At 42.5% G+C, this 25,262-nt stretch overlaps 1 protein-coding gene and 1 long non-coding RNA gene across 6 annotated transcripts in view; one reads left to right on the top strand and one right to left on the bottom strand.

Moving 5' to 3' along the window:
* Positions 1-2,922: 2,922 nt before the first annotated feature.
* On the bottom strand, positions 2,923-6,352 carry LOC138445911 (uncharacterized). 2 transcript variants are annotated; one of them, XR_011259042.1, is made up of 2 exons: positions 5,351-6,352; positions 2,923-3,501 (listed from the first exon to the last, which is right to left on the bottom strand). It is a non-coding gene; the product is annotated as an uncharacterized lncRNA (long non-coding RNA). The 2 variants fall into 2 exon arrangements; XR_011259043.1 differs by having other exon boundaries at positions 5,223-6,305.
* The window catches only part of DPYS (dihydropyrimidinase), a 99,401-nt gene continuing 78,750 nt past the window's right edge, over positions 4,612-25,262 (top strand). For 2 of the 4 annotated variants that reach the window (XM_069600400.1, XM_069600401.1), the window contains exon 1: positions 4,661-6,125. Coding sequence is in view for 2 of the 4 variants with exons in the window: in XM_069600399.1 (XP_069456500.1) it covers positions 4,696-4,959 (264 nt within the window). In the remaining 2 variants the exon portion in view is untranslated. Of the gene's footprint in view, positions 6,126-25,262 lie in introns of all 4 variants that reach the window. The other 2 variants (XM_069600399.1, XM_069600398.1) reach the window with 2 other exon arrangements.

Consider the following 25,262-nt stretch of genomic DNA (forward strand, 5'->3'; position numbering starts at 1 on the left):
CCATGGGTCACAAAGTGTCGGACAAGACTGAGTGACTGAATAACAACATGTTTCTGTGGGTTAAGTATCCACAGTCCTTGTAACCCTCCTTTAAAGTGAGTCCTCTGAGGAGTAATGGTTCCTCAGACACACTTTGGTATATTAGTCAGTCGAACTGATTCTCCAGCAAGAAGAGGGCAAAACAGCAGGAATCTTGCTTCCTGCTGTCCTCCATTGACAATGCCATCAAGTCTGGGGTTGCAGTTTCCTGTCCACTGGAGGCCCACAGGTCTGGGGGTGGAGGTGGCTGAGTAGGGTAGAGAAAAGGGAGGTAAGGGGTCTCTGAGGACAAGCTCCCCTTCTGAGAACACCTGCTCAGACTCAGCTTCCACCAGGCAAGATGGTGGATACGGTCCAGCATCTGGACAGTGGTGAGCAGAAAGGGGCAAGACCCCTGCTGTGAGCTGGCTTTTCTCCTTAAACTCACCCTCCCTTCTGTGCGGTCAGTGGCTCTCTCTGAGCTATTTCCTCCTGCTTCAGTGACATTCTACAAATCCCCTTTTCTGATATAAGTTTGAGTTAATTAAATCTGGAGCGTTTGCATTGGGTTGTGTTACAGGGCGCTTTGTGATATCAAGTGTCTGAGATAAAGAAACCTTTGAAGTCATTCATCTGAGTAGTTTCATAAAGGATGTCACAACCACCCTGACACCAACCAATCTGATCTTCCTAGAGTGTTGTTATGTGTGTAGTTTGGTGGAGTTTCATTATATTTGTAATCATTCTTTTCACCTTTCCACAATGGCCTTTTGATAAAAATCGCATTACCTTCTTGGGTTTCTTGTTCCTGGCTTGGCTGCCAAAATCTATGGCACTTTATTGATGTTTCCTAATTTCTAATCATTTTGAGGTTTGTGTAATCTGAGACATGAGGAAACCTTGCATTCCATTATTAAAAATGCCATCTCCGAGGTCACATGTGACTACTTAGTCCCCAAACTCGGGTCTTCCCTTTCTCTGTCAGCTGATGGTTGAAAATGGCAAAAGATCCAAAGGAAACCCGCTGAAGCAACCACTGGAGAGGCTGAAAGAGGGGTCATCAGACACGGGTGGTTTCAGGAGTGCCAGTGAGTCACGAGAACGCAGCCCTTCTCCATCTCTCCTTCCTGTTGTCTCTGCTGCTTTTGTTCATGGGACTATTCCCTGTTGTAGTTGACTCCCTCCAGGATTCAAGTCCAACAGGAAAGAGAAAGCTTCCCCTCCGCTCAACAAAAACAAGTTAGGATCTGTTCTCACTGAGCACAGTTAGTCTTCTTGGGACCCACGTCATCTCTGAGCACATCACTGTGGCTGTGATGACTTCCTGCTGTGATCGGCAGCGCTGGGGTGAGTAGATAAGTCCCAGAGCCCGAGGCGCCATCAGTTCCACCAAGACAAGTGTTCTGAGAATGCACGGGGAGGATTTCCCACCAAAGAAACTCCACTGACTACCGGCAGAAGGCGGGTGAGAATAGACGCTGGAACAGCGCGCAGCCACCACTCTCTACCACTTCCTTTACAAGGGCACTTGATCTTGGTGCCCTTGAAAATCCCACATTGCTGTCTTTCCTCACACAGGGCTCCCTGAATTCCCGTCTCTCTGACTGTCCCTTTTTGGTCCCCTCTTTCTGCTCCTCCCTTGAGAAGAAAGGGCTGGTCCACGATTGTCCAACCCTAACCCCTCAGCTTAACCACATGGGGGTCAGACTCAGCTTGCCATCATCTCCTCTGTGCCTTTACGTAGCTCGTTCCTTCACCTAGAAAGCCACCCCTCTCCCCACCCCTCCTCTCTCCACATTCATGTCCTCTATGCTAGAGTTAGGCTTTCCTGGTAGTTTAGCTGGTAAAGAGTCTGCTTGCAGTGTAGGAGACCCTGGTTCAATTCCTGGGTCAGGAAGATCCCCTGGAGAAGGAATAGGCTACCCACTCCAGTATTCTTGGGCTTCCCTGGTGGCTCAGCTGGTAAAGAATCTGCCTGCAACATGGGAGACCCGGGTTTGATCCCTGGGATGGGAAGGGCCCCTGGAGGAGGGCATGGCAACTCACTCTAGTATTCTTAACTGGAGAATCCCCATGGACAGAGGAACCTGGTGGGCTACAGCCCATGGGGTCACAAAGAGTCGGACATGACTGAGTGACTAAGCACAGCACAGCACATGCCCAAAGTCAAATACTCTTTGTGAATCTTCCATCTCTAATTTTCAAGGCAGAAATAAACTCTCCCTTTCCTCTAAACTCATATATTTACCCTCTCTCAAAAGTAGAAACTTCTGGTTTATGTAGTTATAAATTGAAATATGTATGTGTTACTGTTGTCTCTTAGTTCCCTGAGGGTTAGGATGTCATTTATCATCGTTCCTCACATAATTAAGAATATTCAAAATGAAATCCAGATCAAGTGGCTCTTCTAGGCATGGGTATTTTCACTGTTGCAGCGATGTCTGTCTGTCTGTTTCCCTTCCTCCCTCCTTCTGCCTCTGTCTGTGTTTTGGTGCAGACACATTTTTCATAAAGAGAAGAGATGAGGTGAATTTCTTTCCCAAAAGTGCCTTTTCTTATAAAGGAAAACAAATAACCTTCACCTTTAAAACTACCTCCATGAAAAGGAAACCCTCCTACACTCCGTGAAAAGGAAACCCTCCTTACATTCCCACACTTGGTAGGAATGTAAATTGGTACTGTCACTATGGGGAACAGTATGGAGGTTCCCTGAAAAACTAAAAATAGAGCTACCATATGATCCAGCAATCCCACTCCTGGGCATACAGCCAGAGAAAACCATAATTCAAAAAGATAGATGTACCCCAATTCATTGGAACACTGTTTACAACAGCCATGGCATGGAAGCCACCTAAATGTCCACCAACAGGAGAACAGATAAAGAAGAGATGGTATACACATATATACGATGGAATATTACTCGGCCATAAAAAAGAATGCAGCAATATGGATGGATCTAGAGATTGTCATACTGAGTGAAGTCAGAGAAAGACAAACATATGATGTCGCTAATATGTGGAATCTAAAAAAAAAATGATGCAAATGAACTTATTCAGTTCAGTTCAGTCGCTCAGTTGTGTCTGACTCTTTGTGACCCCATGAATCGCAGCATGCCAGGCCTCCCTGTCCATCACCAGCTCCCGGAGTTCACTCAAACTCATGGCCATCGAGTCAGTGATGCCATCCAGCCATCTCATCCTCTGTCGTCCCCTTCTCCTCCTGCCGCCAATCTCTCCCAACATCAGGGGCTTTTCCAGTGAGTCAACTCTTTGCATCAGGTGGCCAAAGTATTGGAGTTTCAGCTTTAGGGTCAGTCCTTCCAATGAACACCCAGGACTGATCTCCATAAGAATGGGACTGGTTGGATCTCCTTGTAGTCCAAGGAACTCTCAAGAGTCTTCTCCAACACCACAGTTCAAAAGCATCAATTCTCCGGCACTCAGCTTTCTTTATAGTCCAACTCTCACAATCCATACGTGACCACTGGAAAAACCATAGCCTTGATTAGACGGACCTTTGTTGGCAAAGTAATGTCTCTGCTTTTCAATATGCTATCTAGGTTGGTCATAACTTTCCCTCCAAGGAGTAAGTGTCTTTTAATTTCATGGTTGCAATCACCATCTGCAGTGATTTTGGAGCCCCCAAAAATAAAGTCTGACACTGTTTCCACTGTTTCCCCATCTATTTCCCATGAAGTGATGGTGGGAATACCAGACCACCTGACCTGCCTCTTGAGAAACTGAGAAACGCTGGGCTGGAAGAAGCACAAGCTGGAATCAAGATTGCCGGGAGAAATATCAATAACCTCAGATATGCAGATGACACCACCCTTATGGCAGAAAGTGAAGAGGAACTAAAAAGCCTCTTGATGAAAGTGAGAGTGGAGAGTGAAAAAGTTGGCTTAAAGCTCAACATTCAAAAAACGAAAATCATGGCATCTGGTCCCATCACTTCATGGGAAATAGATGGGGAAACAGTGGAAACAGTGTCAGACTTTATTTTTTTGTGCTCCAAAATCACTGCAGATGGTGACTGCAGCCACGAATTTATTAACAAAACAGAAAGGGACGCACAGATTTAGAAAATAACAGAGTTACCAAAGTGGGGAGGGAGGATCAGAAGACTGGGATTAACACATACAGACTATTATATATAAAACAGACAACAGGAAGAGCCTACTTTGTAGCACAGGGGATGCTACTCAGCACTGTGTAATAACCTATATGGGAACAGAATCTAAAAGCGTGGATACATGTATAACTGACTCACTTCACTGTAGAGCAGAAACTAATACAACATTGTAAATACCTTACACTCTAATAAAAGTTCATATAAACATGTTAATATACTTTTATATTAAATAAGAGTATCCAATAAAAGTTCATATAAATAAACTTTTAAAAATAAATTAATAAAACTACCCTCAAGATGTTTCCCCTCTAATGACCAAGACCTACACATACACCAGGATTCAGAGCAGCAGAGTCTGAGTTGCACTGACCTTTGGTTGCACCCCCATTCTTTGGGCGCAGGCCCGGCCCCGGGTTGGCCAGGCTGTGCTTAGAGGTGGATACGTCCCTTTTCCCCGCCCCACCCCGCCCCGCGGCCGAGTTGATAAACCCGGAGGCGGGGCTCTGGGGCTGTCCCCAGGCATCGAGAAGGAGCGCGCCCCTCGCCATGGCCGCGCGGTCGCTCCTCCTGATCCGCGGGGGGCGCGTCGTCAACGACGACTCCTCGCTGGAGGCCGACGTGCTGGTGGAGGATGGCGTGGTGCGGGCGGTGGGGCGCCACGTGCTGCCGCCCGGGGACGCGCCAGCCGGGCTACGGGTCCTCGACGCCGCCGGCAAGCTGGTCCTGCCCGGCGGCATCGACACGCACACACACATGCAGTTCCCCTTCATGGGCTCGCGCTCCGTGGACGACTTCCATCTAGGCACCAAGGTATCCGGCCTCCGCGCGCCCTTACACCCTGGACGCCCGCTCAGCTCTCGGCCACCTCTCCTGCGGTCCCCGGACCCCTAGGAGCGAGCCGGGGCGACCCCGCAGGATGCCGGCCCTCAAGCTGAGCTCCCTTCTTCTGGGTGGTGCTCCTCGGGGGGGCATCAGCTCAAATTCCGCCGAGCCAGACACCCCTCTGATCCTCTCTTTGGGTAATCTGACTCGTTTAAAGCAACCTATTCCTTCACCCTCGTTTCTCTACCCACCTCTCCCGAACTCCTCCTTTTCGCTGGGTGTTCTGTGAAACTCCGGAAGTGCTCCTTAATATCTAGACTTTTCGTAGTTGACGCTCTCAGTCAAAACCAAATGAAAAATCCATTCACCCAGTAGTTACCTGCTTGACTCAAAAGTTAGCAGCGCACGGCGGGTGATGGTGATGAGCCCACGACATCCACAATCTTTGCTGCCACCCGCCAAAAATCCCATGGACGGAGGAGCCTGGTAGGCTGCAGTGCTTGGGGTCGCTAGGAGTCGGGCACGACTGAGCGACTTCACTTTCACTTTTCACTTTCATGCATTGGAGAAGGAAATGGCAACCCACTCCAGTGTTCTTGCCTGGAGAATCCCAGGGACGGGGGAGCCTGGCGGGCTGCCATCTCTGGGGTCGCACAGAGTCGGACACCACTGAAGCGACTTAGCAGCAGCAGCCAGCAGAAAAAGTATTCATGCAAGGCCGACTAGGGTTTCCAAGAGCGCTGTTGCAGAAACGGTTTCCCAGCGCTGGCTCTCGACCTGACCCCACCCCTTCTCCGACCTGTTTGCCTGGGACATCAAATTCAGACCCTGATTCTTGCTGATTGAGCACCAGCGGCTTTCACAGCGGGGTCGAAGGATCAGATTACAGATCTCCCCCGGTGAGGAAGGCCTGGGTTTCTCTAGACACAAAGGCCTAAAGACTCAGCCTATGAAAAGAACTGAAAAGAATCTCCAAAGCTCCCGGAAGAAAAAAAAAAAATCAGTAGATGAAGAGGGCAGCTTATAGGAACCTGAAGTTAAAACTGCACGCAGCCACTTTGGATAGAGCCTGACCTGCACCCTTCTCGAGGCTCTGTTGGGGCTGTGGTGGGAGAGCCGGCTCCTTGCAAAATGCAAGTCGTGATACCCTGAAGGTCTGTGCGGGTTTTTTCTCGTTGACCGTGCTCTGATGTGTACGAAGCAAATTAGGCTGTTAGTCCAAGTACAGGCTGTGCAGTTTCAAAGCAGTTTTGAGGATTTATCCATTACCCTACCGATTTCTAACAGCTTTACTCTCTCTACACCTCTCTTCCTCCACGTTCCCAATCCTCTATGATTGACCAAAATGTTTAAGAAAAAAAGAACTATCTGACCCAGAGACAAGGTCTGGGGCAGGCTGCTGACGCCAACATTTGCAAAGCTTCCTTCTAGTTACTAATTATCAGGACAATGGTCAAGGTCTCTTATAGGAAATACCAGTATCTGTTGAAGAGTATACATTTTTCTCATTTGCTAAAATGTGAAATTTGCTAAATTTCAACAACTTTATTTATGTTGACATGTAAAATACATTTTTTTCAGATATCCAAGCAATTCACAGTTGTAGAAAGTTGCGGGGGTGGGGGGGAGTAGGAAAGTAGAAAAAGGAACAGTATTACCCATAATCTCTCACTCAGTGACAGTGTTTTGGTTTAATGTCTTTATGGTTTTCATATGCTTTATTTTACTTAACTAAGGTGGTATTGTGCATGTGTGTATAAGTGTGTGTACCTGTATGTAGAAATCATGCACCCTGTTGTATTCAGTTATCGTACATGCAGTTTCTGTTGTCACAGACCCACCATTCACTCGGTGCATTGCTGATGGCAAGGCATTTCATTGACACCTCCATTAACCACATAGGGAGCTGCTAGCCCCTAGCATAGGCCCACTAGCATCATTCACCTTCATTATTTCCCTTTCTCTCATCCCAGATGAAGCAGCCAAGTAGGGTTAGGATGCTGTGGGGAAGGGACGTTCCTTCTCTCTCAAGATGATTGGTGCATGCCCGAAGATCCAGGGAGGTGGTTCTCAGCTTTCTACAAGTTCTTGTCCATTCTGGGATTCCAGTTTGGAGAGGTTTATGACTCCATTACGGTAAAGAATCCGCCTGCAATGTAGGAGACCTGGGCTCGAAAGATCCCCTGGAGGAGGGAAAGGCGACCCACTCCAGTATTCTGGCCCGGAGAATCCCATGGCCTGTATAGTCCATGGGGTCACAAAGAGTCGGACACAACTGAGCGACTTGCCCTTGCACTTCACTTCACTCTTCCATACTTAGAAGACGGCTTTTTGTAGCATATTATTTGAAGAACTTACTGGTTGATTCTTTAGGCATTTCTCACTTAAAGGTTGTCAAAACATTGAAGGAAAACATGTTTTTCATGAGCTTAGAATTGGGAGCAGAAAACGATATGGTCAGAGATAAGGTCAAAGATTGAGCAAAGACTGAATGCATGTTGAACATTAAACAGTACTCACAAAAGGGCAAAGTTGCAAAAGTTTACTTCGAAAACTGTTGGTTGGATCCCAGGAGGTACCCACCCTCCCACCTCCACTCCCTAAACAGATGAGACTCCATAACAGGGAACTAGACAGGTAAATATAGATAAACATGAGCATTAAAGTATTGGCCTGAGTTCTGAAAGAAGGCCATTATGAAGTTATTTTGTCCTCTTTTCTAGAGTCTTCACGATAATTCCCAATGCAGGGTTGGTGGTTTTGGGTTTGGGGAAATAGGGACAAAGAAGTCTTTTGTAAATGCTGGTCATATTTTATACTAAACTTGAAACACACGAGTACTGTTGAGCAGCCTTTGCTTCATCAATCTGTGCTATGTTTTAGGCACCGTGCTAAGCTGTGCTTTGTCTTCCAACGATCACAGGTGCCACTGTCTTCCCTTTGCAATCAATGAAGCTGAAATGTAAGTCGCGTGGCCATGGGTGCACGCCTAGTAAGTGGCAGAGTGGTTCTTCAGATTCAGGACCGCCTGCCTTCTATGCTAGGTTCTCTTCCTTTCTGAAATGATAACTTTAACAAAAGTCTAATGTTTAAATTCACCAAAGTGGCAGTAGGTAGGTGAAAAACCTATATAAGTAAGAGGTATGTTACTGTGAGATGTCTTTTGTCAAAGACAGAGCAAAGTCAACCGTAAGATATACAGAAGCCCTTCACCTTCCCAGTGCTGGAGGCAGTTAAGGTTGTCAAAATAAATATATACCGCAGGGAGTGGGTTTGTGAAACATTTGTACCTGCATTTATAGCCACATCATCTCTAAGGGTACCTTAAGTACAGAAAGCCATAAAGTAAGAATGATATATCATGCTTTCAGGAGATGGGCCCCAAAAGGTTAGACCAATGTGTGCTTCCTGCAAGCACCAGGCTGATCATTTATAATATCTGACAAACAGAAGGGATACTGTTTGTGGTGTTCTGTGTATTGATCACTAGGTTGTGATGGAGCCAAATTTAAAAACTGAAATATAGGTCAACCAAAGGTTACATATGTTGGAAATCTAATTCATGTCAGAGGTAGGTTTAAAGCTTATAATTGATTTACTTAATTACAGGTAAAAGCCTTCCATCCGATATAACTAATGGTAATAGCATTCTGCTTTAAAGAAATCACATTTCATCTTGTTATTCTGTACTAGATATATAGTAGTCTTCCAATAATTTAATATCTGTTGTGAAAAACAATGGGATTCTTTATTCAAATGGGTATTGTAAATTAGATAAACTTGAAGGAATTATGACTGCTTTTACAACATCCTGTGATAAGAAAGTGAATTAAAAGAACTCAGTCAGTTTTCAAATATAAATATATTTGTATTCAGACATAGACACAGCTTGGAGTGGGAGGACTCACATTAAAAACCTGGCAGCATCAGTAGCTGGCAAAAATATCATTTTTTTTTAAACTGAGAGAATGCAGAATACCTTTTATGTGAAGGACAAAAAGTCCTCAAAATGATCAAGAGAGAAAATTATACTTTGCTCTGGAACTTTTTGATAAAATGCCATGACGGCGATTGCTTATAATAAGGGAGTGGAAGGTATATGATTAAGCACACTTTACGGTTGTATTTATAGAGCTTCCTCACCTTGTAGAAGAGCTGTGCTTCAGAGAGTTTGGTTGCAAACCAAACCTCTTTTCTGTTGCCTCTCTTTCGGAGCTCCAGGATGGGTTTCAGAAGCTGTGCAGGCAAGTCAGTTCCTCTCTTGGTGTTGTCAATGTTTCCTTATCTGTAAAACAAGGCAATAATAGTGAGAACATCTTCGATTAAAAGAAATTTTTAAGTAATGAAAAACATATATTCATCATTCAGGAAAAGGCTGGAAATTCTAGTCACTTAATATATATGAGTTGAATGAAGAAACTGCTCTCTTTTTAATTAAAAAAAGGGAAAATACATAAGAATATAAAGAAAAGTATTAGCTAGATCGCCTACAGTTTCAACATTTTGCTTTTAACATTTTCCTTTCAGATTTTTCTTTTTTGGGAAGGACATATGAACTTTTTCCCTTGTACTGAATTGTGCGTCTGCTTTGGAATCAGCCTTGTTCATGAAACCTTTCCCCAGGATATTCACTGTTGTCAGAGAATTTGATTTCTGTGCCCCGTTGTCTTGTCCAAGACTGAGTCCCAGGTCTTTCTCTCTGGTCTTCTATCCCTTCTGCATCAGGCTGCCATTTGTGCCCATCTGAATATATCCCATAAGTGCCTCAGACTTCAAGTCCTCAAATTTATCCTTCTCTTCTGGTGCTTGACCCGTTTTTCTTCCTCTGTTTCCCCTACTGTTAACAACTCCACTCTCAGCTTGTTCATGTTGGAAATCTTGGTGGTATCCACCTTTTTTTGGCTTGTGTATAACAATGTAACGTAATTCATTGCTCAGATGCTTGATAATTGACGTGGAAATCACCCCTCAGGGTGAAATGCCTGGGCCAGCATTGGATCCATCTTAAAAGAGTCTAACACATACATCCAGATTGCCTTTCAGTTTATGCCCCAATCCCGACCCACCTCTGCAGCAATACATCCTAATTCCCATCTCACTGCATCCTAGCTAACTGTGGATGTTGACTTTTAAAAAATTGATGCTAATTTAATAGGAAAAGCATAGAATTTCTTACTGTTTTTAAACAAGCATTTCTTTCATTGCTGGTAAGGATGAGCTTTGAACATTCTTGTGTTAATAGCTTCCATATTCCAGCTGTAAAAGTGTGTAATTCCATGATTTCCATCAGTGGCTATTTACTGATTACAAATTTAATCTTTGTACTAATCAGAAAACAAAAATAAAACCATCTCAAAGGTTAATTTGAAGCCACTCAGTATGAAGTAGGGCTTTGGCTCTATTGAGGATGTTGTGTTAGGAAGCCTTTCATTGAATTTTACAGAATCTGGGACTTGCCTTCTCTCAGTTTTCATATTTGTGTTTTGCATGCTTTTCACTTCCACTTGTTTTCTCCTTCATTTATCTGGACCACATGTCTTCAGTGTCTGACAGAAGTAGTCAGGAATCACGGTTTCCTTGATAACTGCCATCAGGAAGGAAAACTTTTCCTCTAACCACTGATGTTTAGTTTGGTGGGTAGCTCAGTTGGTTAAGAATCTGCCAGCAGTGCAGGAGACCCAAGTTTGATCCCTGGGTTGGGATGATCCCCTGGAGAAAGAAACCAAGGCAAACCACTCCAGTACTCCTGCCTGGAAAATCCCACGGACAGGGGAGGCTGGTGGGCTGCAGTCCATGGAATCGCAAGAGTCAGACGTGACTTAGCGACTAAAACCACCCCAACGAAATGAACTGACAAAAGACAGATTCGAAAGAGGAAAGATAGATTTTTAAAATTCGTGTACATTCAGGCCAAGTTCACAGAAAAATGTGATTCAAGAGGGCAAGTTGGAATTAGGGGCTTCCATATCACCTTGGGTCTTCCCCAGGGCTCGGTGGTGAAGAATCCGTCTGCCAGTGCAGGAGACACAGGAGATGCAGGTTCAATCCCTGGGTCAGAAAGATCATCTGGAGGAGGAAGTAGCAACCCACTCGTATTCCAGCCTGAAAACCTCCGTGGACAGAGGAGCATGGCCCGCTAGAGTCCAAAAGGTCACAAAGAGTCAGACATGACTGAGCACAGGCACGCCTATCACCTTAACACGGGAAGGGCACCTATGGGAAGACAAATGGCTTTTAGGAGAGACCGATGGGCTCTTAGGAGAATAGATGGAGACACGATATTTCATGACAAGATCTATTTAGGTGTCGTGCAAGCTTCTAGTCTCAGATCGTAAGAGTCATCTTCCTGGAAGGGGATTTATGACAATTCAATTCTTTATGAAAGGCTCTGCTTTCAGGCAGATAAAGGAGTTCCGGGAGAGGGCAGGGGGAAGGCATCTATTCTCAGATGCCTTCAGCTCAAAATGATTTTTATGCCACAGTGGCATATTCTGGACCTCATCACTGCCATTTAATATGGAATAACCTTAAGCGATGGATTTTTAAAGTTCATAATTAGGTTCCATGAATTCAGGCAACAGATAATTCTTGGAAACCCCCTAAGTGCCAGGCATTGTGGTTAGGGTTATAGAGATGAACCCGTGATCTTTGTTCTCAATGGCAGACAGACTGGAGGTATATGGGGCTCTAATTTTTCCTGGCTTTGGTAATAAATTATATGCAGTGAGCTTTTGGATGTGTAGGCTTAACTTGAATTTTGTGTGACTGTTTTTGAGTGAACACTTGCAGTCTGGCATTTTCCCTTGTGCTTAGTAACCAGTCATAATTGCTGACATCACTGGGCTACATTTCTGATAAGTGAGCTTCAGCACCTGCCCAGAGCCTTCCCCTCAACACTGCTTTGTCCTCTTCTTTTCAGATGTCAAGTAACAATCGAGGAAGGACACCTCACTTTTTCTGTTACATTTCATTGCCTCCAATAGAGAAATTGTGTGTTACAGTGATAGTAGTCGAGTTCCTGAGTCCTGAGGATCTGTTTACCCATAAATGCTTAAAATAAAATAAAGCAAATCATAATCTTTGAAAAAAAAAACAGGAAATTATGGGAGGCATAGATATAAAAATAGACTGTAATTCTGTTTTGTTAAAAGTCCTATTTAACACTGATTAAGTAATAGGCTTGGGACAAAACTGAGCATTCAGCTTTCAAATGTGCTTAGAGTCTACTTTCCATGTTAACAGTTTCATGGAAAGATCTTGGAAACAACACAGCCAGTGCTAGCAATTTTTTTGAGAAATGGAATCACTAGTGAATATGCAATCTCCACAGCTTTCTCACTTTGCTATTGGAGAAGTGAATCATCCTAATTATTCTACCTCATAATTTCTGGGAGAAATTCATTGGTCTCTCTTCCTTTCTCCCTTAAACATTTTAAAGAATATTTATGTACTGTAACAGGCATGAGGCATATGGTGATGAAACTACATCAACTAAATAAAAAACATCTCTAGAGGATGGGATAAAAGTTCCCTAAAGCAGGCCAGTAGGCAGCCAGGGCTAAGAGTCACGGAACTGGGGACTTCCCTGACAATCCAGTGGTTAAGACTTCACCTTTCAGTGCAGCGGGTGCAGGTTTGATCCCTAATCAGGGAGCTAAGATTCCACATGCCTCACAGTCAAAAAACCAAAACATAGAACAGAAGCAATATTGTAACGAATTCAGTAAAGACTTTTAAAATGGTCCACATCCAAAAAAAAAAAAATTCTTTAGAAAAAAAGAGTCACTGGATTAGAGAAGGGACAAGGAGAAAAGAATATGGGTGGCTTGACTCTCTGATATGGAAAGGAACTCAGATCATGCAAAGCTTTATGAAGCTGTGTGATGACTTTTCCTTCACCCTAACAGCGTAGGGAAGTCAATAAAAGAAGGAAAGTGGCTAGCGTGGCTGGGGTCAAGGTGACAGTACAGAGGCTAACTGCTCTAGTGTGGTCAGGAGATGCAGGAGGCACTCTGAGCAGTGCCGGAAGTATGGTGACTCAGGGTGTATGTCGGGGAGGGGAAACGTTTGCTGACGGATTGGACTTGGTGATACCAGGGAAGAAGAAAGGTAGACATCAAGGGTACCTCTTGAGTCTGTGGTTTGCCCAGCTGGATGGGTGACGGGGTGATTAATATTTCACACTTGGGGAGGCAAAGAGTATGGCAAGGTACTGTGGGGCATCTCTTTTAAAGTATTTTTATTTATTTTAATTTCATTTATTTATGTTTTATTTTTGGCCTCGCTGGGTCTCCACTGCTTCATTCCAGCTTCCTCTAGTTGTGGTGCGTGGGTTCTCACTGTGGTGGCTTCTCTCGTTGCGGAGCACCGGCTCTAGAGTGCATGGGTTCTGTTGCCCCTCAGCATGAGGGATCTTCCAGGACCAGGGATCAAACCCGTGTACCCCGTACTGGCAGGTGGACTCCCACCCTCTGGACCACCGGGGAAGTCCCTGTGGAGGACATCTTTTTACAAAGCTGGTTATGCATCTGAAGTTAGAATATAGACTAGAATCATGAAATCTGCTTTCCTAAGTCTTAGTGACTATGAGAAAGTTGAAAATTCAGCCAAGTGTTTTTCTCCCTAAGGCTCAAATGTCCTGTTGGATTTCTTTTTGATTCATTTGGGTTGAGCAAGTCCTGTGATAAATTTTAATGAAACAAAGTCACTTGTTCCAAGATGAGCTTAGAAATGAAAATTCAGCGAGCCCATAAAAGAAAACACTTGAGATGCTTTCAATAATTATTTACAGTTGACTTGATAGACGTGAGTCTGAGTGAACTCCGGGAGTTGGTGATGGACAGGGAGGCCTGGTGTGCTGCGATTCATGGGGTCACAAAGAGTCAGACACGACTGAGCGACTGAACTGAACGGAACTGAACAGTCTTAAGTAAAATCTTGTGTTATGTGGTATGATAACCCTACTGTTGGTTAGAGTTTATCCCAATTTATGTTCAGTCACAGAAAGGAGATCAAACCAGTCAATCCTAAATGAAATCAACTCTGAATATTCACTGGAAGGATTGAAGCTGAGGCTGAAGGTCCAATACTTTGGCTAGCTAATGTGAATAGCCAACTCTTTGGAAAAGACCCTGATGCTGGGAAAGACTGAATGCAAAAGGAGAAGAGAGAGGCAGAGGATGAGATAGGTAGTATCGCTAACTCAGTGGACATGAATCTGAGCAAACTCCGGGAGATGGTGAAGGACAGAGGAGCCTGCTGTGCTGCAGTCCACGGGGTGTCAAAGCGTCAGACATGACTTAGAGACTGAACAATAAGGTTTGCACAGAAGATAGCAAGTACATGCTCTTCTCTCCCTAAGAGAAGGTTTTAGATAAATTAGAAGGTTTTCAAGGGAGAACAGCCAAAGTAATTAGGAGCTGAAAGAACTGATTTATGAGCCAAGATTAGAAGAGGTAAATGCATTTTGTTTGGCTAACTGACAAATAAAGGTGATGTCAATCAGCAGTAAATACAAAGGAAACAATTAGGTTTTGTATGAAAATATGGAAGGAATTTTCCCTCTTTCCTGGTTCTCCCTCCCCTAAACTCTCTTTATTCTTCAAATGTTGATCCTGGTGAACATGTTGTGAAATGAATGTAAAGCATCTGATGTTAAAAGCAATTCAGTGAATACTGAAAATCTACCAGGTGAGCTAGGAATGCAATGTTCTGATGAGTTGATTTGCTGGATAAAGTTAATTACCCTGTGAATAGTAGCTGTGTGGAGGCAAAAAGCATCAAGATAGGGCTTTTCCTTGTAGCTCTCTCAGGAGCACATTATTTCAATGGCATTTCTCAAAATGATGAACATGGCATTAGCTTAATAAAATTTCATTTCCTTTGTGAATTTATAATTCATAGTTCAGTGGGATTTGTTTGGTTTTGGTATGGTCTTGGGTTTCCTAAATGGTTGATTTATTTTACAAACCTATGCATTTCTCCAAGTAAGGATTCACTGATGAACTAGGACAATAGGCTGGAAACCGTCATACTAAATTGAAGACTGGGTAAGGGGACAAGGCCTGCATGGGGTTGAGGCCCAGAGTAGGTGGAATGTAAGACCTCCTGGCCAAAGCTGCAGCCTCCTCTGTGTTCCCAATGAGAATTGCCAACTGTGTGACCCTGGAGAGCCATCTGACATCTCTGAGCCTCAGTATCCTCAGCTGTAAAATAAGAAAAACAATTTCTATCTCTCAGGACTGTAGCAAGGCATCATTCAATGAGTTAATGTACATAAGATGCTTAACACAGAAAGAACAAGATGGCAGAGGAGTAGGTGGATGTGGAGTACATCTCTTTCCACGGATACATCAGGGATATGCCTTCAGACACAGAAGTGCATACAGAACACCAGCTGAGAGCAGACAGGAGTACCTGACCAGTGGAGAAGAAGATATAGGACCATGCAAAACTCAGTAGGATGAAGGAACTAGGGGGAAAAACAGGAGTATTAGCAGGTCTGCGCCTGCCCTCCGCGGGTGGGGGAACTGAAGCAGGGGTCCAATCCCCACAGCAGGGTAGTTGTCTGAGTCAGAGGAGAAACATTTAAGGCTGAGAGTGAAGCTGATCTGTGGCAGCCTAAATGGAATGAGAATCAGACAGCTCCTGCCACAGCCATACATACTCCAGACAGGAACACTGGTCTCCCGGAAGGTGCAGCAGCTGGGAGCTGGAGTTTAGGGATTGTGGAGCAATCCCAGGGTGAGGGCTGCTGTTAACTGCAGAGAGACAGGTTGAGGGGATGTGAGAGAGGAGACTGTGATGGGAAATGCCAGTGGAGGAAAGCCAGGCAGCCACGGAATCAAGGCGATACTGCTGAGTCAAGTGTCAGGGGTGGAGCCACCACCATAGCCTCTCTCTTACCACATGCCAGCATCAGCAGCTGAACAATAGGGAGGCTGGCCCATCAAATGCCTGACACACTGAACTACAGAGTAGGACCCCACTCAGGATGCCCCTTTAAGTGCCTTAAGAGCCAATCTACAGAGTAGGACCCCAGCCAGGAGGGCCCCTCTATGTGCCTGACATGCCAAACAACAGAGAAGGACCCCAGACCAGTTCAATTCAGTTCAGTTGCTCAGTTGTGTCCAACTCTTTGCAGCCCCATGGACTGCAGCACGCCAGTCTTCCCTGTCCATCATCAACTCCCAGAACTTGCTCAAACTCATGTCCATTGAGTCAGTGATGCCATCCAACCATCTCATCCTCTCTTGACCCCTTCTACTCCCACCTTCAATCTTTCCCAGCATCAGGGTCTTTTCTAGTGAGTCAGTTCTTCTAATCAGGTGGCCAAAGTATTGGAGCTTCAGCTTTAGCAACAGTCTTTCCAATGAATATTCAGAGTTGATTTCCTTTAGGATGGACTGGTTGGATCTCTTTGCAATCCAAGGGACTCTCAAGAGTCTTCTCCAACACCACAGTTCACAAGCATCAATTCTTCAGTGCTCAGCTTTCTTTATAGTCCAACTCTCACATCCATACATGACTACTAAAAACCATAGCTTTGACTAGATGGACATTTGTTGGCAAAGTAATGTCTCTGCTTTTGAATATGCTGTCTAGGTTGATCATAGCTTTCCTTCCAAGGAGCAAGCATCTTTTAATTTCATGGCTGCAGTCACCATCTGCAGTGATTTTGGAGCCCCCCCAAAATTAAGTCTCTCATGGTTTCCATTGATTTCCCCATCTATTTCCCATGAAGTAATGGGACCAGATGCCATGATCTTAGTTTTCTAAATGTTGAGTTTTAAGCCAGCTTTATCACTTTCCTCTTTCACTTTCATCAAGAGGCTCTTTAGTTCTTCTTTGCCTTCTGCCATAAGGGTGGTGTCATCTGCATATCTGAGGTTATTGATATTTCTCCTGGCAATATTAATTCCAGCTTGTGCTTCATCCAGCCTGGCATTTCTCGTGATGTACTCTGCATAGAAGTTAAATAAGCAGGGTGACAATATACAGCCTTGACGTACTCCTTTTCCTATAGGGAACCAGTCTATTGTTCCATGTCCAGTTCTAACTATGGTTTCTTGACCTGCACACAGATTTCTCAGGAGGCAGGCCAGGTGGTCTGGTATTCCCATCTCTTTAAGAATTTTCCAAAGTTTGTTTTGATCCACACAGTCAAAGGCTTTGGCATAGTCAATAAAGCGGAAGTAGGTAGTTTTCTGGAACTCTCTTGCTTTTTTGATAATCCAGCGGATATTGGCAATTTGATCTCTGTTCCTCTACCATTTCTAAAACCAGCTTGAACATCTGTAAGTTCACGGTTCATGTACTGTTGGAGTGAGGCTTGGAGAATTTTGAGCATTACTTTGCTAGCGTGTGAGATGAGTGCAATTGTGCGTTAGTTTGAGCATTCTTTGGCATTGACTTTCTTTGGGATTGGAATGAAAACTGACCTTTTTCAGTCCTGTGGCCACTGCTGAGTTTTCCAAATTTGCTGGCATATTGAATGTGGCGCTTTCACAGCATCATCTTATATTATTTGAAATAGCTCAACTGTAATTCCATCACCTCCACTAGCTTTGTTCGTGGTGATGTTTCCTAAGGCCCACTTGACTTTGCATTCCAGGATGTCTGGCTCTAGGTGGATGATCAACCATCATGGTTATCTGGGTCATGAAAATATTTCTTGTATAGTTCTTCTGTGTATTCTTGCCACCTCTTCTTAATATCTTCTGCTTCTGTTAGGTCCATACCATTTCTGTCCTTATTGAGCCCATCTTTGCACAAAATGTTCCCTTGGTATCTCTAATTTTCTTGAAGAGATTTCTAGTCTTTCCCATCCTCTTGTTTTCCTCTATTTCTTTGCATTGATCACTGAGGAAGGCTTTCTTATCTCTCCTTGCTACTTTTTGGAACTCTGCATTCAAATGGGTATATCTTTCCTTTTCTCCTTTGCCTTTAGCTTCTTTTCTTTTCTCAGTAAGGCCTCTTCAGACAACCATTTTGCCTTTTTGCATTTCTTTTTATTGGGGATGGTCTTGATCACTTCCTCCTGTACAATGTCATGAACCTCCATTCATAGTTCTTCAGACACTCTGTCAAATCTAATCCTTTGAATCTATTTGTCACTTCCCAGTGTATAATTATAAAGGGTTTGATTTAAGTCATACCTGAGTGGTCTGGTAGTTTTCCCTACTTTCTTCAATTTAAGTCTGAATTTTGCAATAAGGAGTTCTTGATCTGAGCCACAGTCAGCTCCCGGTCTTGTTTTTGCTGACTGTACAGAGTTTCTCCATCTTTGGCTGCAAGAATATAATCAATCTGATTTTAGTATTGACCATCTGGTGATGTCCATGTGTAGAGTGTTCTCTCGTGTTTTTGGAAGAAGGTGTTTGCTATAACCAGTGCATTCTCTAGCAAAACTCTGTTAGCCTTTGCCCTGCTTCATTTTGTACTCCAAGGCCAAATTTGCCTGTTACTCGAGCTATCTCTTGACTTCCTACTTTTGCATTCCAGTCCCCTGTGATGAAAAGGACATCTTTATTGGGTGTTAGTTCTAAAAAGTCTCGTAGGTCTTCATAGAACCATTTGATTTCAGCTTCTTCAGCACTCCCCAGGAAAGGGAGCCCTCTAAGAGCCCCCTAAGTGAACAGGTGGAGCTACAGAGAAAAACTGACCAAAGAGGCATTCTGATTGCCAACTACAAGAGGCTCAAAAAAAGGCTCTGATTGGGCCATAACTTCTGCAGCAGAGGCAGTCTGTGTCCCTACACACTTGATGCCACCAGGGTCCCTGCAAGCCAAGTAGCTGCACCATCTTAACACTCAACTCTCACTGGGGCAGAGCTGCACAGGCAAAAAATAAGTCTTGCATCTATGCTCACAGGGTCACTTTGGTCATGTCCGACTCTTTGCGACCCTGTAGACTGTGGCCTGCCAGTATTCTCTGTCAGAGAGGGGGGAGTCTCCAGGCAAGAATACTGGAGCATATTGGCCAATGCTGGTTGCCATTCCCTTCTCAGTTCAATTCAGTTCAGTCGCTCAGTTGTGTCCAACTCTTTGCGACCTCATGAATCGCAGCACGCCACGCCTCCCTGTCCATCATCATCTCCCAGTGTTCACTCAGACTCACATCCATCGAGTCAGTCATGCCATCCAGCCATCTCATCCTCTGTTGTCCCCTTCTCTTCCTGCCCCCAATCCCTCCCAGCATCAGAGTCTTTTCCAATGAGTCAACTCTTCGCATGAGGTGGCCAAAGTACTGGAGTTTCAGCTTTAGCATCATTCCTTCCAAAGAAATCCCAGGGCTGATTTCCTTCAGAAAGGACTGGTTGGATCTCCTTGCAGTCCAAGGGACTCTCAAGAGTCTTCTCCAACACCACAGTTCAAAAGCATCAATTCTTCAGTGCTCAGCCTTCTTCACAGTCCAACTCTCACATTCATACATGACCACAGGAAAAACCATAGCCTTGACTAGACGGACCTTAGTCATCAAAGTAATGTCTCTGCTTTGAATATGTTATCTAGGTTGATCATAAGTTTTCTTCCAAGGAGTAAGCGTCTTTTAATTTCATGGCTGCTGCTATCCTAGCCACCAACCCTCTGAGTACCTGGTGCTGCCAGAACCCCTGGGACCCAAGCAGCTGCACCACCTCCACACCTGGCCCTCACAGGGGCAAACCCAAGCCCTCCAGGGCAGCCTCAGGAGCAAACCCCAGGGTATGACCCACATGCAGAGGTGGAAATAAAACCACAATTGAAACCCAGGGGCAATGTGTCTAAGGAAGAAGATCCAAAATCTTCCCACCAGCTATACAAGCTGCAAATTAAGTCCACATGATCAACTAAGCAGACTCTGTGCCTGTGGAATATATAGAAGACCACTGAGAGCTCCCACAAAAGAAAATGCACTAACTCTGATAGCTGTGGACATTGGAGGCAAAAACACACAGGAGTAGAACCAGATTAGAATCTGTCCCACAGGAGATCCAGAGATCAGCACAGTGTTGGGGGACATCCTAGGGAGAGATGAAGCCCTGAGCATTTGGAGTCAGAGCACTGACCTCAAGACCCTAGACTAGCAAAAAAACTACCCATCGTGAGTATCAAATAGTAGGAGCTGACACAAAGGAAACCACTTGAGTACAAGATCTGGCATCACCCAACCACAAGTAGCACCCTGTGCAGGATGCCTCATCTAAACAACAAGCAAAACAAAGATACAATCCCAGTTATCAGCAGACAGGATTACCACCTCACTCAGCCTTGCCCATCAGAGGAAAAACAAATAAATAAAAACTCAGCACAAATCTTATCCTATACAAAGCTCACACAAACCACTGGACCAACCGTATGAGAGCAGAAACAAAAAGGAAGAAAGAATTCAACTTTCTTCAAGGAAAGAATTCAACTTTCCTTGAAGCCTTGGAAAAGGAGACCTCAAACAGGACAGCTTAAAAAAAATAATGAAAAGACAAAGAAATACTGCACAAATGGAGGAACAAACTAGAAACACAGAAGTCCAAATAAATGAAGACTAAATAGGCAAACTACTTGAAAAAGAATTCAGAATAATGATAGTAAAGATGTTTGAAACCTTGAAAACAAAATGGAGAAAATGTAAGAATCAATTTAAAAAGACCTAGAAAAATTAAAGAATAAACGTACAAAGACAAACTACACAATTACTGATATTAAAAATACTCTAGAAGGAATCAATAGCAGAATATCTGAAGCAGAAGAATGAATTAGTGAGATGGAAAATAAAATGGTAGAAATAACTTCTGAAGAGCAGAATTAAGTAAAAAGAATGAGAAGAGTTGAGGACAGTCTCAGAGAACTCTGGGACCATATCAAACACACCAACATTCAAATTATAAGGGTTGCAGAAAAAGAAGAGAAAAAGAAGTGTATGAGAAAATTTTTGAAGAGATTATAGTTGAAAATTTTCCCAACATGGAAAAGGAAATAGTCAATCAGGTCTAAGGGACACAAAGAGTCCCATACAGGATAAACTCAAGGAGAAACATGCCAAGACACATGCTAATCAAACTAACAAAGACTAAACACAAAGAAAGAATATTAAAATCAGTAAGGGAGAAGCAACAAGTAACATACAAGGGCAATCCCCTATGCTTAATAGCTGATCTTTCAGCAGAAACTCTGCAGGCCAGAAGGGAATGGCAGGATATATTTACAGTACTGAAAGGGAAAAATCTACCACCAAGATTACTGTGCCCAGCAAGGATCTCACTCAAAATTGATGGAGAAATAAAAAGTTTTTCAGACAAGCAAAAGTTAAGAGAATTCAGTACCACTAAACCAGCTTTACAACAAATGTTAAAGGGACTTATATAGTCAAGAAATACAACAGAAGAAAAAAAGATCTACAAAATCAAACCCAAACAATTAAGAAAGTGGCAATAGGAACATATATACCAATAGTTACTTTAAATGTAAGTGGATTAAATGCTTCAACCAAAAGACACAGACTGGCTGAATGGATACAAAAACAAGACCCATATATATACTGTCTACAAGAAACCCACTTCAGACCTCAAGACACATATAGACTGAAAGTGAGAGAATGGAAGAATATATTCCATGCAGATGGGAAGCAAAAGAAAGCTGGAGTAGCAATTCTCATATCAGACAAAATAGACCTTAAAATAAAGAAGATTAACAAGAGATAAGAAAGGACACTACATAATGATCAAGGAATCAACCCAAGAAGAAGACATAACAATTGTAAATATCTATGCATCCAATGTAGGAACACCTCCATACATAAGACAAACTCTAACAGACATAAAAGGAGAAATTGACAGTGACACAATAATAGTAGGAGACTTTAACACCCCACTCACACCAATAGACCGATCATCAAAACAGAAAATTAATACAGAAACACAAGCTTTAAATGATACCTTAGATGAGATGGGTTTCATTGATATCTTCAGGATATTCCATCCGAATGCAGAAGAATACAATTTTTTCTCAAGTGCACATGGAACATTCTCCAGGATAGACCACATCTTGGGTCACAGATCAAACCTCAGTAAATTTAAGAAAATTGAAATCGTATCAAACTTCTTGACCAGAACACTATGAGACTAGATATCAATTACAAGAAAAAAACTGTAAGAAGCACAAACACATGGAGATTAAACAACATGTTTCTAAATAACCAACAGGTTACTGAGGAAATAAAAAAGGAAATAAAAAATTTTCTAGAAACAATGACAATGAAAACACAACTCAAAACCTATGGGATGCAGCAAAAGTAGTTCTAAGAGGAAAGTTTATAGCAATACAATCCTGCCTCAAGAAGCAGGAAAAGCACCGAATAGACAACCTAACTTTACATCTAAAACAACTGGAAAAAGAAGAAGAACAACCAAAAAAAAAAAAAAAAACCCAAAAATTAGTAGAAGGAAAGAAATCATAAAGATCCTAGGAGAAATAAATGAAAAAGAAGTGAAAGAAACAATGGTAAAGATTAATAAAACTAAAAGTTGGTTCTTTGAGATGATAAACAAAATTGACAAACTTTTAGCCAGACTCAACAAGAAAAAAAGAGAGAAGAATCAAATCAACAAAATTAGAAATGAAAAAGGAGAGTTTTCAACAGACAATGCAGAAATACAAAGGATTATAAGAGACTATTATGATCAACTATATGGCAATAAAATAGATAACCTGGAAGATATGGACAGATTCTTAGAAAAGTTCAATCTTCCAGGATTGAGCCAGGAAGAAATAGAAATTATGAACAACCCAATTACAAGCATTGAAATTGAAGCTGTGATCAAAAATCTCCCCCAAAACAAAAGCCAGGACCAGATGGCTTCACAAGAGAATTCTATCAAACATTTAGAGAAGAGCTAATGCCTATCCTTCTAAAACTCTTTCAAAAAATTGCAGAGGAAGGAACACTTTCAAACTCATTCTATGAGGCCACCATCTCCAGACAAAGACAACACAAAAAGAAAACTACAGGCCAATATCACTGATGAACATAGATGCAAAAATCCTCAACAAAATTTTAGCAAACAGAATTCAGCAACACATCAAGAAGCTCATACACCATGATCAAGTCGGGTTTATTCCAGGGGTGCAAGGATTCTTCAGTATACACAAATCAATCAGTGTGATACACCGTATTAACAAATTGAAAGATAAAAGCCATATGATAATCTCAATAGGTGCATAAAAAGCCTTTGACAAAATTCAGCACCCATTTATGATTACAACTCTTCAAAAAATGGGCATAGAAGGAACCTACCTCAACATAGTAAAGTCCATATATGATAAGCCTACAGCAAACATTATTCTCAATGGTGAAAACTGAAAGCATACCCCCTAACGTCAGGAACAAAACAAGAGTGTCCATTTCTGCCACTATTATTCAACATAGTTCTGGAATTCCTAGCTGCAGCAATCAGAGAAGAAAAAGAAATAAAAGGAATCCAGATTGGAAAAGAAAAAGTAAGGCTCTCACTGTTTGCAGATGACATGATACTGTACATTGAAAACTCTAAAGATAGTATCAGAAAATTACTAGAGCTAACCGGTGAACTTAGCAAAGTTGCAGAATACAAAATCAATACACAGAAATCACATGCATTTCTATATACTAACAATGAAACATCAGAAAGAGAAATTAAGGAATCAATGCCATTCACCATTGCAACAAAAGAATTAAGTATCTAGGAATAAACTTACTTAAGGAGACAAAAAAACTGTACTCCGAAAATTATAAGATAATGAAAAAAATTAAAGATGACATAAAGAGATGGAGAGATATTCCATGTTCTTGGGTAGGAAGAATCAACACTGTGAAAATGACTATACTACCAAATGCAATCTACAGATTTAATGTGATCCCTATCAAATTACCAATGGCATTTTCCACAGAACTGGAACAAAAGATCTCACACTTCATCTGGAAACACAAAAGACCCTGAATAGCCAAGGCAGTCTTGAGAAAGAAGAATGGAGCTGGAAGAATCAACCTTCTTGACTTCAGATTATACTACAAAGCTACAGTCATCAAGACAGTATGATACTGGCACAAAAACAGAAATATAGACCAATGGAACAAGACGGAAAGCCCAGAAATAAGCCCATGCACCTACGGGTACCTTATTTTTGACAAAAGTGGAAAGAATATACAATGGGGAAAAGACAGCCTCTTCAATAAATGGTACTTGGAAAACTGGACAGCTACATGTAAAAGAATGAAATTAGAACACTTCCTAACACCATACACAAAGATAAACTCAAAATGGATTAAAGATCTAAATGTAAGACCAGAAACTGTACAACTCTTAGAGGAAAACATAGGCAGAACACTCAATGACATAAATCAAAGCAAGATAACCAAAGAAAATAATAGCAAATGAAACAACTGACAAAGGATTAATTTCAAAAATATACAAGCACTTCATACAGCTCAATACCAGAAAAACAAATAGCTCAATCAAAAAGTGGGAAAATACCTAAATAGACATCTCTCTAAAGAAGACACACAGATGGCTAACAAACACATGAAAAGATGCTCAATATCGCTCATTATTAGAGAAATGCAAATCAAAACTACAATGAGATATTACCTCACACCAGTCAGAATGGCCCTCATCAAAAAGTCTACAAACAATAAATGCTGCAGAGGATGTGAAGAAAGGGGAGCACTCTTGCACTGTTGGTGGAAATGTAAATTGATACAGCCACTGTGGAAGACTGTATGGAGAATCCTTAAAAAACTAGGAATAAAACCACCATATGGCCCAGCAATCCCACTCCTAGGTATATACCCTGAGGAAACCAAAATTGAAGGAGACATATGTATCCCATTGTTCATTGCAGCACTATTTACAATAGCTAGAACATGGAAGCAACCTATATATCCATTGACAAATGAATGGATAAAGAAGTTGTGGTACATATACACAATGGAATACTACTCAGCCATAGAAAGGAATGCATTTGAGTCAGTTCTAATGAGGTGGATGAACCTAGAGCCTATTATACAGAGTGAAGTGAGTCAGAAAGAGAATGATAAACACCATATTCTAATGCATGTAGACGGAATCTATAAAAATGGTACCGAAGAATTTATTTACAGGGCAACAATGGACAAACAGACATAGAGAGTAGACTTATAGACGTGGGGAGAGGGTGAGACGTATGGAAAGAATAACATGGAAACTTACATTACCATGTGTGAAATAGCCAGCGGGAATTTGCCATAAGGCTCAAGAAACTCAAATGGGCTCTGTATCAACCTAGAGGGATGGGATGGGA

This window comes from Ovis canadensis, chromosome 9 (genome assembly GCF_042477335.2).
Source record: "Ovis canadensis isolate MfBH-ARS-UI-01 breed Bighorn chromosome 9, ARS-UI_OviCan_v2, whole genome shotgun sequence".
Lineage (NCBI taxonomy): Eukaryota > Metazoa > Chordata > Mammalia > Artiodactyla > Bovidae > Ovis > Ovis canadensis.